The sequence below is a fragment of the Haemorhous mexicanus genome, chromosome 10, assembly GCF_027477595.1.
Source record: "Haemorhous mexicanus isolate bHaeMex1 chromosome 10, bHaeMex1.pri, whole genome shotgun sequence".
Taxonomy (NCBI): domain Eukaryota; kingdom Metazoa; phylum Chordata; class Aves; order Passeriformes; family Fringillidae; genus Haemorhous; species Haemorhous mexicanus.
In genome coordinates, this window is record NC_082350.1 from 4,983,622 (window position 1) to 5,001,830 (window position 18,209).

Below are 18,209 nucleotides of genomic sequence, written 5' to 3' on the forward strand. Positions count from 1 at the left end.
GTTAACTGGTCACATATCTCAAACAGGACAAGCTGTCTTGTATTGAGTTACTTTAGTGCCATGGGGTTAAGACCGATCTGGCATCTGGAAGATAAAGCTGGATTTCTGACTGACAGATACCCCACTTTATAAAAGCTACACTGGACTTTGACAAAGCAGAAATTTTCTGTACTTTTCCTGGAATTGTGCAGAATTTCTCCCATGAGCAGGGCTGCCTGCTTCACAGTAACTCCCCTGAAGGTTAAGTGAAAAGAATCTGTATACATGATCATCATTTCAGTGGTCAGTTACATTTGACTCCTAATCAATATTGTTTCTTTTGCTAGGTTTAATGTAGGTACCTTGATATCCTGCTCTGTTTTGTGTTATGCTGTAATCTACTAGTAGCTTTTAGTACCAAGAATTGCTCCCAGACAGAAGTTGCCATAGGGGTCCCACTGGCCTTGAGCTCCCCTGGGCTGCCTCTCATCTGTACCTGAAACACTGAGCCTGTGTGCTTTCCTTCCTGTAATTAACTGTAATTCCCATCCAGGAGCCCATGCCGGAAATTTGATTTGCACCTCCACAAGTGCAATGTGCTGGAGTGCTTCTGTGCAGATACACTGTTCTGCACCACAGTAAATTGACATTTCAGACTGCAAGTGTGTGATGCTACATAAGGCTGAGAACTCACCTGTAGAGCACCACGGTTTAAAGGCTGCAAGAGGAGAGTGACTGCCACAATTGCCTTCCAAATTCTAGTTATCAGCCATAAGGGGGAAGGTCAGTGAACACTGTCTGTGCTGGCACAGCTTCCCAAGACTTATGCTGAAACAATTCTGTTTAACTTTAGACTCCGAGATTCAGCAAATATTGTGGTAGAAAGCTGAGAAGAAAACTACAATATTGCACCAGTGTGTTTGGCATGGCTTACATGAGGTAAGGGGAAGGTGCAGACCAGCACTGGTTCAGCAAGCTGGTGCTGTCTCAACATTTAGCTTACACCCTGTGAAAAGCAGCCACACTCTGGAGTCATGAATTTTCCTGCTCAGCCTCATGTACCATCACATTCTTTCACTCTCCAAAACCCAGCTTCAAAACTTAACACGTCCAGCACTGGTTCTCCTGCTGTAGGTCCTAAAACAAAAAGTAAGCACTGGCCTTCCCTTTTCCCTTGCAGCCTCACGGAGTCCAGTTACAAAGCTAAGAATGTTCAGCAATTCATACCCCAGAAAAGGTTCTAGAGGAGAAAGAAGCTGTGCTGGAATTTGCTTTTCTTTTGCAACCTCTAAACTGCCCAGCCAGCAGTGAGACGATTCCTTCCCATCTATATGCAGGATGACATTCTTTCAGTCTCGAAGATTCAGGATCCCTCACGGAACCCCTGCACCAGCTGCTCCCACACTAATAGTGCCGGGACAGAGAGGGCGTGAGTTTTACCTGGGCGCGGTCAGCGCTCACAAAACACACCACACGATGGCGGTGTGTACTTGCAAAAGAAGGAAATTCACCTTTTCTACCTCTAAACCACCCAAAATACAGATCCAAGTTCAAAACCTCACTGCTCTCAAATAATCTGTGTCAGGACAGAAAGATTTCACTGACCTACCCCTTCCAAGAACAAACTCCTATTTGCACCACACTCAAAGCCAACTCCTGCGTGCTAATAATTTTTTTCTCTCTCGTGGAGTCTGGCTACAAACTTGAAAACCAGGGGCAAAAGTGTAGCTCACAAAAGTGCCAGCTGAGAAAGCTACTGCTGGTCAGAACTGCCAGTGCACCCATCGAGCTGCAGCCACACACCCTGCTGTCAGTCAGCACTTTCCTCCTCAGCTCTGTGTACCATTGGCATCCTTCAGGCTCTCAGAGTCAGGAGCCAAACAGAAGGCACAAGCAGATGCACTTGGCTGAGAAAATAAAATGGATTTGGATCTGATAAAACCCCCTGGGTATGAATATTAAATATAGACGTGTATGGAGTCATGGTACATGTGTGTAAGCTGGTGTGTGAAGAGGCAAAGGAGCAGCTTGGTCACTCAGTGCAATGATTGATAACCCCAAATTTTATGGTTTCTCTGAGTTTTCTATTCACTTTGAGGGCTGTGGACTGCTGCTGCTCTTAGGATGTTAAGAGCAGTTTTTTGTCCTGGCTTTGCCTTGGACATTTAATATGTGTTTTTAAAAGCATTTGGGCTTTGATGTAATGATGTGTATATGGACACCGAGAAGGTGGGGCTGGGGGAAGAAACACTCAAGTCATCAAAAGATGAAATGGAGATGAACTGAGTAGAAACCCCTTGGGTATGGGAATCTGAATAAATAAAGGTCAAGAACGGCCCTCCAAAGAGCTTCAAGCAGGTATGTGGGGAGGTTGAGCAGAACCAGAACTGCTGATTAAAGACCTTTCCATTGTTTATTACCCTAATTTGCCCATAGAAATCCAATATGTACAGCTCCCCTCCTGCTCCAAACCTAAACCACTCCACTTTGCACCATATCAGTTTGTAATTGCTATTCCCTGTTTAGCAGTTAGTGAATGGAAATCTGGCATGTTGTGACTGTTGTTGTGCCATCAGGATTGCAAAGATCAGGAGAACATTGAGGTTCTTGCTGCCTCTCACTGTGCCTTGACTGACTGAATGATTTTTACTGTTCTTGATTTTCCCTTTTCCTGTTGTACTGTTCCTCCCCATCCCAGAGAGTGCTGGACTAGGGAATGTTGGAGGTTTTAATAAGGTTGATTCCACCAGTGTTAATCTCCTTGACTGGGATAAACACAGAGTGGTAGTAACTAAGTCAGCAGCCTTGGGATGCTTTCCAAAGCAGAGCTGGAATGTTTTACCTTTGGATATTTGCCCTGAAGCTACCCTGAGACTGAGTTTAGGACCAAAAACTGGCAAGGGCACAAAGGCCACCTGACAGCAATGAGAATTTCACCACAGGGAGGGTCACTGCCATCCAGGACTGTCTGAAACTCAAAGGTTTATTGCATGTGCTGCAGCTGAATAGAGGGCAGGGGGTGTTTGGGATGAAAACAGGGCAGAAAAAGCTTGCCTGAGGCATTAGTTGTCCTGCTGTTTCCTGTGGGATGCTCTTTTCACAAGGAAGGCTGGCCTAAGGGGCAGGAGAGATGCTGAATAAGGTAAAAAAAAAAAAAAAAAAAAAAACAAGTCCTAAAAACAAGGATTCAAATGAAAGTTAAAAGCTTGGATTTTTTTTAAATAAATACAATATTTGCCTAAAAATATCGTCTAAAATTAAGAATAACAACATAACATTGAGGTGGCTATCTGGTGTTAGGATATTGGGGGATGAGGGAGGAAAAGGATGTGAACACGGACAATAAAAGGTGATGAGAAAATCTGGATGTTTCCAGCAAAACCCAGAGGTAACAGCAGCCCCAGCAATGCCTGGGGGCAAAGGGGATGTGTGGCCCTTGGGACCAGGTGTTCAGGAATCCTCATGACCAGTCTGACAAGTGACTTGGAGATCTGAATTTGAAGGAAAGGAGAAGGAATTGGTAATTGTGAGGTTTTGGCTGCCAGGTCTGTTTTTTCTGTGACAGAAGGGTGTTTCATTTCACTCCTTGAAATCTGCACTTATTAAGCTGCTGCCTAATCCTCAGCAGAGGAGAAAGAGGAGCAGACAGAGCTTAAACTTGCCATCACCCCAGCCAGGTTTTGGTCAGTGGGGTTCCCAAAGGCTGGGTGTGCTTCCCAACTTTCCTATTCCTCTGCTCTGTGGAAAACAAGGAGGGGGGAATCCTACCAAAAGCTCATTAAAAAAACTTATTTACATGACAAGCTGACAAGCTCTTTAACATATTTATGTGAAAAAACGTAACACTGGGAGTTCTGTCCCAAAGCTACAGGAAAACAGGCTTTTCCAAAAAAAGGAGCACTTCAGGTGTACTAAGGAAGGATAGAACTTCAGGTGGTCACAGAGTGTGAGATATGGTGCAATGTGGAAAATTCTCCTGAATTTTACCTAGGAGTTCATCTTCAAAGCAAGTTCCACCTAATTTGAGGTGGTTCAGGCGAGGCAGTACTTGCAACAAAGCGATAACAGTACCAAGGGAGACCAAATCATAGAGGTCAAGGCACAGGGTCTCCAGGTGCTCCAGTGTGACAATAGCAACCAGCCCCCTGTTTGTCAGGAAGTAGGCATTGCTGATTTCCAGGTAGCGGAGCTGCTTCATGTGGCGCCCGATGAACACCATGGCAGCATCACCGATGATGCAGTGCCGTAGAATCAGGCGCTCAAGCTCTTCCAAGTGTGGAGCTGCCGCCTGGATCCCCATATCAGTGACGCGGTAGGTGCCACAAAGGCTCAGCGTCTTCAAGTGGTTCTGGGAGGAAATGTCAAGAAGATGATGGTCAGAAAAGGTGGGAATGCTGTGGATAGCGAGGTGTTGTACCTGTGGCGGTGGCACCGAAGGGGAGACGCAGAACCAGGCATCGGGGATGTCGCAGAGGCTCAGCTCCAGGGTGGTGACAGAGGCGGGCATGCTCTCGTACGGGACATGGCGGAGATCAGTCTCGGTCAGGCACAGCCGATGGAGCTGGGGGCAGCGCTTCCGAAGGGCAGCCAGCAGTGCCGGTGAGAGGAGCCGCTGCTTGCCGCCCGAGCGAGGCACGCCCCGCATCCGCAGCGTGCACAGGCTGTCGGGGAGGCGGTGCCGCACCAGGTGCCACAGCGTGCGGCGGGTGATCTGGGGGTGAAAGGGCCCGGTTCCAGGGACGGCGTGGGGAAGGGCACCCCTGCCGCAGTGGGGCGGTTCCCTCCCGTCCCCTCAGCTTCTGCCCGCAGCGGGGAGATCTCAGCCCCCCAGTCTCAATCTCTGTGCACGGCGGGGTGATGTCGCCTCCCCCCATCCCTCCCGCCCACAGCGGAACTCTCTCCGCCCCCGGCCCGCGGTGCGGACGGGCGGCCCGTACCCGGTGAGGGCTCAAATCCACATGTGTCCAGACCGCTCGGTCCTGCGCCAGCTGCTGCCACCGCCGGCACACCCTGCGGGGAGGCGATCGGCCGTCAGCGCCGCGCCGGGGAAGCGGCAGGCGGCCGCTCCCGCCCGGGGAGACCCTACCTGGCCGCTCGCAGCCGGTCCCGCAGCGGCAGCAGCGCCAAGACCTGCACCAGCACCGAGTCGGGCAGGGGCGGCCGCGCCGCCATCGCGGCCGTTACTACAACAAAGCCCTCAGCCCCGGCCCGCCCCGGCGGCACGGCCAGGGCGCGGCCTCCGAGCTACCGGTAGGCCCCGGCAGCCCCGCTGGCCTCGGGAGCTCCCTGTATAACTCCCTTCCTTACCGACAGCCCCCTCCCGGTGCCTCCTCGCTCTTCCGCGTTCAGAGCCGGTGTCTCGTCCAGTCTCGCCAGACCCACGGTGCCTCTTGTTCCCGTGTCCCCTGCTCGGTGCCTCTTGTCCCCGCTTCTCCGAGCCTCTTGTCCCGTTACCCCCCAACACCCTACGCCCGGTGCCTCTTCTTTCCTGGCACTGCCCCTCTTGGTGTCTCTTGGAGGAGAAGTGGCTTAGCACTGACCGCTCCTGGCCCAGTCACTCTCCCTGACCTGTTGTTTCTAACACCCTTCTAATGTTCACATGGCACCGGCTCACATAATTTCCTCTCTGAACGCCCAGCAGGCCATTACAGGATGGGAACAGCTGTCCTCACCCTCAGACAAAAGCCTGGAATATCTGCAGTGCATAGATACAACCCGGGAAGAAGAGAATACAAAGTAATAAATTCAACTCTGACCTCAGGAGGATGCTTGAGCAGGTAAAATATGCTGTCCCTACCTCTGCAAAGCTTAGTTGTCCTCTGGAACATGACACATTTCATCAGACAGCACTTTGGAGTTGCCTGCTTGTTTTCTTTCCTCTCCCTCTCACCCCTGTGGACACACACTGTTGTATTTTCTCCTTATTCTGACACCCCATGGCCTTCACAAGTGCACTTCACACTGATGCCAACCTCCTTGCCCCAGTGACCCCAGACGCACACTTGTCTCTCTTTTGTAGCCCACACTGAGTGCTTTTTGCCCACAACTAATGGTCTCTGAGCAGAGATCTCCTTGTCCTCATGTCCAGAAGTTGTTTTGCTCCATTTGGGAGATGGTGATGTGTGGAGTGATGCTGTTTGTCTTCACAAATTACCGTTCCACATTGTCTTGATTTAAAAGACAGGTGTCTGCCAAGGAAAGTGGGAACCCTCCAAGTTATTATAACTTTGAAATTACAGGGCTTTCAGGCAAAGATATCAGAAAAGGAATACCAGTTCTTCACTAATATAAATATATATAAAACAAGGCAAACAAACACCAACGGCAGCACCAGCAAACCAAACCCAAACCCTCACGGGCCTTTCCCCTTCGCTGCAGTTCCGGGCACGGCCGCCAGGGGCGCCGCTGGCTCCTGGCCAGGCAGGGGTGCGGTGATTCCCCCACGCCTGCAGGGGGCGCTGTGCCGCCGGCCCGGCCGCCTCCCTCATGGCAGCTCTGCTGAGGCCACAGAGAGAGCAAAGGAGCTTGGCTTTGGAAAACCACAGGGCACAGCTGGTCCCGGTGCCCTCCGGATGGCAAAGCAGGATGTAGCAGCAAAGCCTGGAACGGCAGATGTTGGAACCCAGGAAATTCCTCTGGCTGCCCTGGAGGGCTCCAGCCCCTTGTCCAGGGGGCTCAGAGACCTTGGCACAGAGCCCAAGACCCCTGTGCCTTTGATTTAGCCCTTGGAAAAAACAATTACCAACCTTATATGAAGAATTACAAGCCACGAAAATTTAAGTAGAATGATAATGAATTTATCACAGCGTGAAAAATAGATTTTTGGGGGTTTTTAGAATGGGGGTTTAGGGGGCAAGATGGAGGAATCTGGGCATGTCCAGCCTTTCTCCTTCTTCTTCTTCTTGGCCTCCATCTTCTGCTGTGATGTTGGCCCTTTTAGATTGGTTTAGAGTAGAAGCTCACTGCCTAACATAGGTGACAGGTATTGGGAAGTAATTGTAAATATTGTACATGTAGATTTTAGTATAAAAAGATAACACTGCCTCTGAGGTGGGCAGAGTGCCTCAACCTGACCTGCTAGACAGACCTCGGTGGGTTGGAGAAAGAATTTTTTAGATAAGAAACAATAAACAACCTTGAGACCAAGAACAGAAGAGCTCTGACTCCTTCTTTGACTGCTGGGCTGGGGAAGGAGACTTTCTAACACATCTCGGGGTCACTGTGAGCAGCTAAAGTCCTGAGAGGCAGAGGCGGGCACACCCAGGGGGGCACCAAAGTGTAGCAAAACCAGTGGCAGGAGCCTCAGGGGTCTGGGCAGACATGAGGTGTGGGGTTAAAGGGTAGTGAAAAACCCAAAGCAGAAAACAGCAGGGCTGGGCAGCAGAAAAAATTACAAGTTATTTTATTCTTGTCCAGATTTAAGGCAAGTATAGAGTTTGTCATGATGTTTTTGTGTGTCTATGGCCTCAGCAATCTCCAGTACTAATTACATGGGACTGGTGCTTACCATGGGCTGTTCTTTTCTCCTTTGTTTCTCTAAAACTTGGCACCAACTTTCACTCTCTGTTTTAACAGATTTATTGGCATAAGTAATTTTTACTGAATGCTTCAAAAGAGAAATACATTACCAAAACAAGCTTTAAGGCTCTTAGAAGAGTGGCTGCACATGATGCCCGAAAGATAGGCTGGAAATAAATCCCCACAGACTGATGTCTATAAAGCAGGTGTTTATTTATTTATTTTTAGTACTAGTACTACTTTTCATTAGTATTATATATATCATTACTATTTTTCATTAGTACTAATCTATTTCTAAAGCTATCCACCTGGCAAGTTTTTTTTTTCTTTTTCTATTCAGCATTAAGCAACTAGTTAACCATATATCAGCCATTACATTGTATAAAAAGTTACGTATGTCAGGTTATTAGGTATAAAAGTTATGATTCGGGTTATATAGCTATAAAAAGCTATGATTCAGGTTAGGTAGGTATCAGGTTATTTAGATATATAAAAAGTCACTATTTAGGTTATATTGGTACCAGATTATATAGATATATTAACTTAAATTGATATCTTATAACTTAGGTTACATAAGCACTTTGTAACTTTGGTGTAAGTTATATAGTCTATGTAACTAATTATAGTTATATAGTCTATATTTCCTTAGAACTCAGGATCGGGATTTACAGGATTTACAGCTCTGCCACATTTTCTTCCCTTCAAATGTTTTATACTCATATTTTCAATAGCAAAATGATTGTTGTGTCTTGTTCTCCAGGGAGAAATAGGAAGGTGACAGCATTAAACACCCAACAGCTCCATTTCTGCAGCTTTTTGGCTGGGCACTGCAGCAGAAATGTAGCAGCAATGCCCTTGTGCTCCCTGATTTTCGTGGGAGTTTGAGCTCCTGTTCACATACCCCTGTGTGGGGTCATTCCTTCTCTTCCTGGGGTGTTCACTGACTGATTCCTCCTGGCCTCCTTTACTGCTCCACGGGCTCTCCATCAGTGAGGAGAAATCTGCTCCCTGAGCACCCTTAGTAACAGAAATAGAAAGCTTTTCCCAGTCCCTCTTACTTTAGGCTCTCAGCTAAGCACGGCTCTGTGATTTCAGCAGCAGTGCTTCTGCAAGGACACAGTCCTTGGGGAGGCTCCCAGATTTCATCAGTCTCCTACTGGCTGCCCCACAGGGTCAGTTAGACATGAAACACTAAGTTTTGCAAAGTATAGAAACGGGATGTCCTCAACTTCTCATTCCCTGGATTTCCACTGCTTTTGAGATACCAAAGATATGAAAGATAAGGTTTAGAAACCAAACCAAGAAAATTAGTCCTAGTTCTCTATAGAATGGCTGAGACACCAGGAGATGATGCTGCAGCCTCAGGGATCTCAACAAGCTGGAGAAATGGGCTGATGGAACCTCCTGAAGTTCAACCAAGGGCCGAGCAGAGTCCTCCCACTGGGGAGGTGCAGCCCCAGGCCCCAGCACACGCCATGGAATGCAGCTCTGCAGAGCAGGTCCTGTGGTGGGTGTGACTGGCACGGCCCCAGCCCAGCAGGGACCGCCTGGAAGGGATCTGGGCAAACCCTGAGGTGTGCAGCCCACTGCCAGGTGGGCTTTGTGCCACAGGATCTGTCTCTGGGGATGGGGGAGCTCCTGGGTGTGTCCCTCAGAACCCTGTGATGTCACCAGAGCCAGGATCACTCACCTGCAGGGGGTAACGACAAACACCAGTGCTGGGCAGTGCCAGAGCACTCAGGCTGTGACCCACAGCAGCCGAGGAGCTTCTGAGTGCTGCCAGAGACCGAGGAGCCTCTGAATGACAGCAGTGACCGAGGAGCCTCTGAGTGCCACGAGAGGCTGAGGAGCCTCTGAGTGCCACAAGTGCAAGCCAAGCCCTTGAGTCCTGCCAGCAGCTGAGAGAAGTCAAGTCCGGGAGCAGCAATGGCAGAGGTCAGGCAGGAGCCAGCAGCGCCTCGAGCCGTGCGGGTCTGCCGCATCTGCGTGGATTTCCTGCAGAGCCCCGCTGCTGCCGTGGAGCCCTGCGGACACGTGTTCTGCCACGCCTGCATCCAGCCCCAGGCTGCCCCCGACGCCGCTGCCACCTGCCCGACCTGCCAAGGGCCCATTGGGGGCATCCGCCTGCTGCAGGGGCAGGACAGCCGTGCCGGGGTGGCCCCGCGTCGTCCCCGCCGCCGCCTCCATCCCTTCGTGGTGCGCTGGCGGCAGCGGCAGCAGCAGCAGCAGCAGCAGCTGCAGCAGCAGCAGCAGCTGCAGCAGCAGCAGCAGCAGCTGCTGCAGCAGCAGGAGTAGGCAGCTCCTGGAGGTGGCCAGCACTGGACATTCTCCGATGGGGACAGGGCACCGAGCCCCCCCGGGCTCCAGCAGCGCCCAGAGAGTGTCGGAGGAGCTGGACAGAAAGGGGCCAGGGCAGGAAAGTCCATCGTGGCCACCGAGGGAGCGGGAGAGAAGAGCTGGCCTCGGGACCACGTGCACCTCCTCCCCTTGAACCCATTTGATGTGGATCTTCCATGACCCCTCTGAAATGAAAACCAGGATGCTGAGAAGGGCCTCGCCTGGTTTCTTCTGCCCCTTTGCTCATTACTGCAGGACTGGGGGAGTGGGAGCTGTGGGACAGGCAAGGACACGGCTGTGGGAACTTGGGCAGAGGCTGGGATAAGGTTGAAGACGTTATCCCAGTGGAGAGGGGTGAATGCGGTTGTTGGAATGGGAGGAGAGAGGCCATCCTTGGTTGTTTCTGTGCTGCTTTGCTCATCCTTCTGGGTATGCAGCCGGGAAGGGGCAAGGGCAAGGGCAAGGGCAAGGGCAAGGGAAAAGGAAAGGGAAAGGGAAAGGGAAAGGGAAAGGGAAAGGGAAAGGGAAAGGGAAAGGGAAAGGGAAAGGGAAAGGGAAAGGGAAAGGGAAAGGGAAAGGGAAAGGGAAAGGGAAAGGGAGAGGGAGAGGGAAAGGGAGAGGGAGAGGGAAAGGGAAAGGGAAAGGGAAAGGGAAAGGGAAAGGGAAAGGGAAAGGGAAAGGGAAAGGGAAAGGGAAAGGGAAAGGGAAAGGGAAAGGGAAAGGGAAAGGGAAAGGGAAAGGGGAGTCTCCTGAGACTCTCTGAGCAGATCCCAAAGGGGCCAGTGCATCCTTTCTTGAGGAACAGGGTGAGAAAAGAGGCAGAGGTTCTAGGGCAGAACCTCCTCTCCTTTCATGCTCCTGCACACCCTTGCACTGTGGAAAGCTGAAATCCTGGGAGATGCTTTCCAGGCTGGGGGAGACGGCCCTGGCACAATCCTCTGCCAAAGGGCTTTCAGCACATTCCCCCCTCCTACAGCAAAGCATAACCTGCACTCGCGCTGTGGCTCTACTGCTGGGCAGCATAAGCTTATCCTCCCCATGAGAGCTGGGTGTCAGCCTGCACTGGAGCCAGGGAAGCTTGAGAGGCTGACTCTGTAATGGATCCTTGCCAGCTAATTGGTGTTTATAGGCTTAGATCTGCTGCTTCTTAATTTTATTCCAGCCCCTCGATTGAATTTCTCACATGTAAGTGAGCCCCGCAAGTCCATCCCAGCCATATATAATGGATGGTGGTGGAGGGAAAGAACACAAATGTGGCTGAATGCCAGTAACCGATGCCCAGGCAGCGGTGCAGCAGAACCCTCTGCTGAACATCCCCCGCTGCCAGAACCTGCCCTCAGTGCCCCTGTGCAAGATGTTTCCTTTGTCCCCAGCACCTGGCCTGGGGCCATGACCAGCCTCGGCCATTCTCCATTGGCCCCAAGAGGAGGACAAGGCTTGGAGCCAAGTCACCAAGCCACTATCCCCAGGAACGGCGCCAGTTCCACCCACTGAGCCCTGGTGCTGCCACTCGATGCCCCATCAAATATTAACACAATGCTCAATGCCTCTCAATGCCTCTGTGCCCTGCCCCAGCACTGCAGGGCTGCCTGACCACTCCATCCTGCCCCATATTGCTCATTGCTCCCCACACAGGGACTTTGGGGGTGCAGCCACACCACCTCTGGTTGTTCCCTGAGCAGGGCACGACAGGACCCGACCCCCTTCAGCAGCCAGCTCAGCCCCCCGCAGCAGGTAAGACCCCACTGGAGCTGGGGGAATGGGCACCCCCATCCCCGAGGAACGCCAGCCTGTCACCTCAGGGAGCAGGAGGACGGGCTGGGGGCGTGAGATGCCCGGAGAAGGGATGGTGGCCATGAGGCGGCCCCGGGCTCGGTCCTTGGCTGCAGGGGGATAGCGGGCAGCAGGGATTCCTCAGCGCCGTCCTGTCCTCTGAAGGAATCATATTCACCCGTGGCTGCCCCCCAAGGAGGAGGGTTCTCCCTAAGGTCCGGGGTGATGTGTCGCGTCACCCCTCAGCTGGGGGGGCCCTGGAGGTGTTGGGGCCCACTTCCCCTTGCTGCCCTCCCCCAGGAGGAGGCCCGCGCCTCTGCCCCCAGCAGCCGCCCGGCCCGGCAGGGGATGGAGCCCGGCAGGTCGGTGCCGGCGGAGCTGAAGCTCCGCAAGCCCTCGCAGCGGGCCAGGATCCCGGCGCCCTTCCTCGCGCACTCGGTAGGTCGCTGGCTCGGCCCGCGGCCCCCGGCTCGTCCCCTCGACGGCCGTACCCCTTCGAGCCCCCCATGACTCTGTCGCACAGGACGGGGCGCCTGGGCCGGCGGGGCCCCCCAGGCCGGACCCCGCGGAGGTAGATGCGGAATCCCTGGTGCCCACGCACGATGAGCGGGGCCGGCTCATCCCAGAGTGGAAGCGGCAAGTGATGGTGCGGCGGCTGCGGGCACGACTGGCGGACGAGGACCCGGCGGGAGGGCAGGTACGAGGGGCACGGGGAGCAGGGGGGGCGCGGGCTGTCGGAAGTCGCTGACCGCCTCTCTCCGCAGGATGCAGGCTCCTGGAGCTTCTCGCCCTCCCACCAAGCCGTGCTGGGCCCGTTCGGGGAGCTGCTGACCGAGGCAGACCTGCATCAGTTGGAGATGGCAGTGGAGAGCCTGCGGCTGCGGCGGCGTGGCGAGGTGTACCAGGGCGAGCTGCGGCGCCTGGTGCGGGAGCTACGCGCCCTCTTGCCCGCCCCGCTGCTCAGCATCTCCGTCCGCAGCCCCCCGCCTGCCCCGGGGCTGCCCCTGCCCCTCTGGTGCGGCCGCCTGGCCGGCGCCGTCAACAGCCTGGCCGCGCTGCTGGGCAACGCCGAGGGGCTGCAGGGTCCCCGCGCTGCCGTCACCGCGCCCGTCGCTACCTGCGCTCTCCCCGCGGCCGGCGGGCACCCCCGGGAGCCAGGGGGCAGCCTGGCACAGCGGGAGATCCGGCAGTGCGGAGTTTGTGTCCGCAGCCTGCGCGGCGCCTTCGAGCCCGCCTGGGGGGCCGCGGGGAGCGCGCCCGCCGGGGGCGGCGAGGCGGAGGCCGCCAGCGACTCAGGCATCAGCTGCGAGGAGGCGTTTTCCGACGGCGGCTCCCCGCGGCAGGGGAAGCGGCCGGGGCCAGAGTGGGGCAGCTTGAGGAAGGAACGGATCGTGATGCTCTTCCTGAGCCACTGGAGACGCTCCGCGTACGCGCCCTTACGACCCGCGGCCGAGGACCCTCGGGAGACAGCGGGGAGCGGGGCCCGGGCTGCGGCCCGCCTGGCCCGGCAGAGAGCGGCCATCCAGAAGCTGCTGAGCGGCTGGCGGGACGCCGCCTCCCGCCGCCCCCCGCCGCCGCCCCCCGCCCGCACCCTGCTCTCCCCGGAGCAGTTCGTGTCGGCGGCGGGGGGCGGCCCGGCCGAGTACGAGAGCCTGTCGCTGGAGCTGTTCATGCTGGGCTATTTCCGCATCTTGGAGCAGGACCTGTCCGCCGAGGAGCGCCGAGGCCGGCACCTGCTCTGTTTCGAGGTGTTTGAGCAGCTGGGCCGGCACGGCTGGCGGGCAGTGCGGGCCTTCCACCGCGCCGTCATCGACGAGATCGCGGCCGGGCGGCGCGGCTGGAGCGATGGCTTCGACGACATCAAGGCACGGTACTTCGGGACTTTGCACAGCCCGGCCCAGCGGCCGGGGCAGCCCGCGGAGGAGGGGGACGAGATTTGTCGCTACATCGATCGCAGCTTCGCCTTTTGGAAGGAGAAGGAGGCCGAGATCTTCAGCCTGGAGGAGTGATGCCGAGGGACTCCGGAGGCCGCGGGCTGCAATAAAAACCTTCTCGGTTCTGTCCCAGCTGAGCGAGGCTTTCCGCGGCGGTGAAGAAAGCTGCTAAGCTGGGCGGGCCGCCTCAGCAGCCCAGCTCCCCCTCTCCCCGGGCGGGTGTTTCAGGCCTCGGCTGCCGCCGCGTGTTTACGGCTGCCGCGGGGTGAGATAAAGACCTATATTTATAGCGGCACCGGCAGTGCGAGCCGGAGGAGCGAGGAGGGGGCATCGCGGGGACCCCCTGCTGCCGATGGGGTGCAGGGAAGGTGCTGTGGGAGCCTGTCCCTCCAGGCTCGGTGCGCAGCCGACCCCTTCGCGAGGGGGAGGCTTCCCTAAAGGCAGCGACCGAGGATGAGCGGCGGCGAGAGCCCTGCTTGTGCGGTGCCTTTAAGAGCAGGGAGCAGTGTCCAGGTGCCGCCTAAAAATAGCGAGTGCCCCTCGTCCCAGCTGATCCCGTGTCATGCGGCGTGTCCCTGCCCAGCGCCGGGACCGCGGTCCCTTCCCTCCCGCGGGCCGGCCGGGCTGGGGAGCACTGGTGAGAGCGGGAGCGACCGCGCCGAGAGGGCTCAAATCACCCCGGCAACCGTCCCCAAAAGGCCGCTCGCAGCCCCGGCAGGGCAGCTGCGGCGTGGTGAGGAGAAAACGCGGCCCCCGTGGGAGGGGGGTGTGGGAAGCGCTTGTGCCGCCGCTGCTGTCCGTGACTCGGGCACTGGGAAGGCGGGAGGATGTCGCGGCAGGGCGAGAGGGAGACACCGTCGCCTTTTCCTAGCAGGGACACCCTCGCCTCCCGCTGCTCGGGCACTGCCCGCCTGCCAGGCCCCACGGCCATCGCCGGCACCATGGTGAGGAACATGGACGACTTTGACTTCTGCCTGCCTTCGCACGCCCAGGGCGTGCTGGAGGGGCTGCAGCAGTTCCGCACCAACCCCAAACTGGCCGACGTGACGCTGGTGGCGGGCGGGCGGGAGTTTCCCTGCCACCGAGGCATCCTGGCCCTCTGCAGCCACTACTTCTATGCCATGTTCTCCGGTGACTTTGCTGAGAGCATCGCAGCACGGGTGGAGCTAAAGGAAGTAGACCCCAGTGCGCTGGAGATGCTGCTTGATTTTGCCTACACGGGAAAGGTCACCATCAACCAGGGCAACGTGGAGGGGCTGATGAGGACCTCCAGCCAGCTCCACTTCCCTGCCATCCAGAAGGTCTGCAGCCGCTACCTCCGGCAGCAGATGGATGCCACCAACTGCCTAGGTATCTGTGAGTTTGGTGAGAGCCACGGCTGCCCTGAGGTCTCCTCCAAGGCCTGGTCTTTCTTGCAGGAGAACTTTGAAGCCGTCTCTCTTCAGGAGGAGTTCCTCCAGCTCTCCAAGGAGAGGCTGGCTGTCTACCTCTCCAATGACCAGCTGCAGGTGCAGGAGGAGCGGAGCCTGGTTGAGGCTGTGCTGCGCTGGGTACGCCACGACCCGGGATCCCGAGCCCAGTTCCTGCCGGAGCTGCTGGAGCTGACCCACCTTGTCTCGTTGCCTGACCAGTACCTGCAGAACCTCCTTGCCACTGAGCCTCTTGTTCGTGACTCAGATGCCAGCAAGGCCCTCGTTGCCCGCTCCCGCACCATGGTGGGTACCCCCTTCCCCTAAATGCCACTTCCTAAGCCGGGAAGGAGGAGCCTCATGGTCCTGTCCTGGCCTCTTCATCAGGGACAGAGTGGCACCGGTGCCCTGAAGAACCCCCCAACCCCACCACAGAAGCTAGAGGAGGTGCTGGTGGTGGTTGGTGGCCGTGTGCTGGAGGATGGTGAGGATGAGGAGAGGGGGCTGGAAATGCCGGCTGCCACCAGGAACTTTGCCTTCTACAACCCCAAAAGCAGTAAGTGCCCCCCACTTCCTCCAGCTCCCTCTATGTTAATTAACCAACTGTCTACCCCAAAGCCACCTCTTGCCAAATTAGTGTCAGTTTAGAGAGACACTGGTTGCGTTGGGATGGGCTTGAAACAGGGGTGGCTTAAAAAGTGCCATCGCTGGCTGTGGGGTTCATTGGCTCTGCTGGGTTTCAGGGCGATGGATGGCTCTGCCCGACTTCCCTGATTACAACAAGTGGGGCTTTTCCCTGGTGGCTCTGAACAACGATGTGTACGTCACAGGTCAGTGCCAGGGCTGCTGGTGCAGCGTGGGGGCTTCAAGGAGCAGGGATGGGGGACAGGGGACAATGATATGAGCATGAGGCACTGGTGTGGGGCCCGAGGCTCCTCTCTGAGCAAAATCCTCTCCTTACTCTCTGCTTGGGCAAATCTGGCCACGGGCAAGGAATACCCAGGGACAGCTGCACTTGGAGAGGGTGGCCCACCTGACCTGTCTCTCTCTAGGTGGCTCCCGGGGGTCCCAGAATGACACGTGGTCAACGACACAGGCCTGGTGCTTCTGCCCCAGGGATGGGGCCTGGCAGCCCATCGCTTCCATGCTGAGAGCCCGCACAAACCACACCAGCGCTGTCCTCAACGGCGAGATCTACGTGATCGGGGGTAAGGCTGCAAAGACCCCGGGGGTGCTGCTGCGGTGGGGGGCCACGGGTGCCTCAGAGCAGCAGGGTGGCTGCAGTGTCCTGTCACCCTGCAGGGACAACAGTGGACGTGGTGGAGGTGGAGCGCTACGACCCGTACAACAAGAGCTGGTGTGCCATCAGCCCAGCCCTCAAGTACGTGAGCAATTTTGCAGCTGCCAGCTGCCTGGGCAAACTCTACCTGGTGGGTTCCTGCGCCGTCAAGTACAACGCGCTCACTCTGCAGTGCTACAACCCCGTTCAAGGTGAGAGCTGACCCCGCTGCCACACCCCACCAGTGCTGTCCCTGGGACAGGGACTGAGGGGGACCCCCAGGCAGGTGACACCCCTGGACTGCCAGGCACGGTCCTGTGGGGTATGAGCAGGTGCTGGCAGGGTGTGGTGATGGCTCTGGTGGGGCTGTTAGCAGCACGGACCTGAGTCACAGATGTCTGACACAGCCCAGAGCTGAGCTGCAGTGGAGTGGCATCTCTGAGGCACTGGAATGGGGCAGGCTGCCTGCCTTGGAATGAAACTAACACCCTGTGACAATGCCACCTCCTCAAGCAGACCCTTTGCCATCCCACAGCACCACTACAAACCATCTCCCCACCCCACACTATTTTTTATGCAAGACCCTTGACTAGGATGGGGACTGCGGTGCCTGTCTGCCTGTCTGGTCTGCCTCCTCCCTTTCAGATTCCCCCTGAAATAGCAATGCTTTTTTCAGCAACTGGCAGCTGCATGGAGAGCAGAGGGTGGGGTGCACTGCTAATGACTGCTCCTTGCAGATCTGTGGAGTGTGATCACATCTCCCTTCATCCCCAAGTACCTCTCAGCCCCACGCTGTGCCACTCTGCGCGGGCTCATCTACCTCATCGGGGATAACACCAAGAAGGTCCACGTGTACAACCCAGAGGCCAACATCTGGCAGAAGGTGGGATGTGGGACCAGGCACGATCAGCCTCCCAGGGATATGGGGATGGTGTTCCCAGCTGCTTCCCCTCAGTGCCAGCACCCCCTCTCCCTCCTACCCACTCCTCCCTTGGTGCTATTAACACCTGCAGAGCTGAGGATGCCCCAATCCTTCCTCCCCTGCTGCCCATCACACGTGCACGAGGCACCAGAGGCCCCCAAACCCCACAGAAAGAAAAAATGGGGTAGGGAGACAGATCTGGTGGGTCACTGTCCTCTGTGGTGGGAGCAGGAGGTCACCAAGGAGTCCCTGCACATCTCACCTTGTCCCTCACACAGGTGCAGCTCCTACACACCCTGCATGAGAACGGTGGGATGGTGGCACTGGGTGACCGGCTCTTTGTCACCGGTGGCCACTGGAAGGGCATGGATGGGGACTACCGGGTGGAAATGGAGGTGTATGACTGCTCCAAGGACCTCTGGACACGCGAGGGCTCCCTGCCCTGCCTCTGGCTCTTCCACAGCTCCTCCTCCATCTTCATGGACACCTCCAAATGGACAGAACCTTTCCAGGGTGACCATGGGTGGTAGGAGAGCCTCAGTGATGCTTGTCACCCAATGCAGCCATGCTCCCCTTTTTTCTGCTGCCTGTTCAGACTGGTGAGTGGGAGGTGGAAAGCCCTGTGCCAGGCTGGCTGGGGCACCAGGAGCATGTTCTCCCCCACCACTGCAGGGAAAAGGCTTTTCCTTATAAACACATTTGGTTAATGCTCTCTTCTTTTCATTTGTGGGTTTGTGGTTTTTTTAGAACTGCATTCCACCCCCCCCGCCCAAACCCTAAATATTTTAGGGTATTTCAAGTCCTCCCAAAGTGTGGTTCAGCCCATCAAAGCCTGACATTGCTGCTTGTGCATAATCCTGGTTTCTCTCCTGGGATATGCAGCACGCACCCCAGGGAAGTGATCCATGGCCATGGTGAAGCAGCTGGCACGGGGCTGAGCCCCCGCTGGTGCGGTGACTCCTGCCCCAGCCCCTCGTCTCTGGCGGTGCCGGTGGCAGAGGGATGGGCGAGCACAAGATGAGGCTTCCCCGCCGGCTGGGCCCACAGCCAGCACCGCT

At 56.1% G+C, this 18,209-nt stretch overlaps 3 protein-coding genes and 1 long non-coding RNA gene across 8 annotated transcripts; 3 read left to right on the forward strand and 1 right to left on the reverse strand.

Annotated features, from left to right (window-relative positions):
• Positions 1-3,789: 3,789 nt before the first annotated feature.
• Positions 3,790-5,151, reverse strand: FBXL12 (F-box and leucine rich repeat protein 12). Its single transcript, XM_059855009.1, has 3 exons — positions 5,066-5,151; positions 4,917-4,989; positions 3,790-4,690 (listed from the first exon to the last, which is right to left on the reverse strand). The coding sequence occupies exons 1-3, from the start codon at positions 5,149-5,151 to the stop codon at positions 3,917-3,919; spliced, it is 933 nt and encodes a 310-aa protein (XP_059710992.1). The 3' UTR covers positions 3,790-3,916.
• On the forward strand, positions 5,092-7,133 carry LOC132331542 (uncharacterized). 2 transcript variants are annotated; one of them, XR_009487624.1, is made up of 3 exons: positions 5,092-5,229; positions 5,618-5,756; positions 6,219-7,133. It is a non-coding gene; the product is annotated as an uncharacterized LOC132331542 (long non-coding RNA). The 2 variants fall into 2 exon arrangements; XR_009487625.1 differs by having other exon boundaries at positions 5,101-5,229; positions 5,621-5,756.
• Positions 7,134-9,423: 2,290 nt separating this feature from the next.
• Positions 9,424-13,616, forward strand: ESPNL (espin like). Its single transcript, XM_059855979.1, has 5 exons — positions 9,424-9,710; positions 11,517-11,568; positions 11,908-12,045; positions 12,131-12,337; positions 12,372-13,616. The coding sequence occupies exons 1-5, from the start codon at positions 9,424-9,426 to the stop codon at positions 13,614-13,616; spliced, it is 1,929 nt and encodes a 642-aa protein (XP_059711962.1).
• Positions 13,617-14,121: 505 nt separating this feature from the next.
• KLHL30 (kelch like family member 30) lies at positions 14,122-17,874 on the forward strand. Of its 4 annotated transcripts, none has more exons than XM_059854994.1 (8): positions 14,122-14,178; positions 14,413-15,256; positions 15,338-15,506; positions 15,694-15,780; positions 16,003-16,158; positions 16,253-16,441; positions 16,967-17,112; positions 17,430-17,874. In XM_059854994.1, exons 2-8 carry the CDS (start codon positions 14,483-14,485, stop codon positions 17,679-17,681), a joined length of 1,773 nt encoding a protein of 590 aa, XP_059710977.1. In that variant the 5' UTR covers positions 14,122-14,178; positions 14,413-14,482; the 3' UTR covers positions 17,682-17,874. The 4 variants fall into 4 exon arrangements, with proteins under 4 accessions (XP_059710977.1, XP_059710975.1, XP_059710976.1 ...); XM_059854992.1 differs by having other exon boundaries at positions 14,137-14,274; XM_059854993.1 differs by having other exon boundaries at positions 14,142-14,274; positions 14,416-15,256.
• Positions 17,875-18,209: the final 335 nt, after the last annotated feature.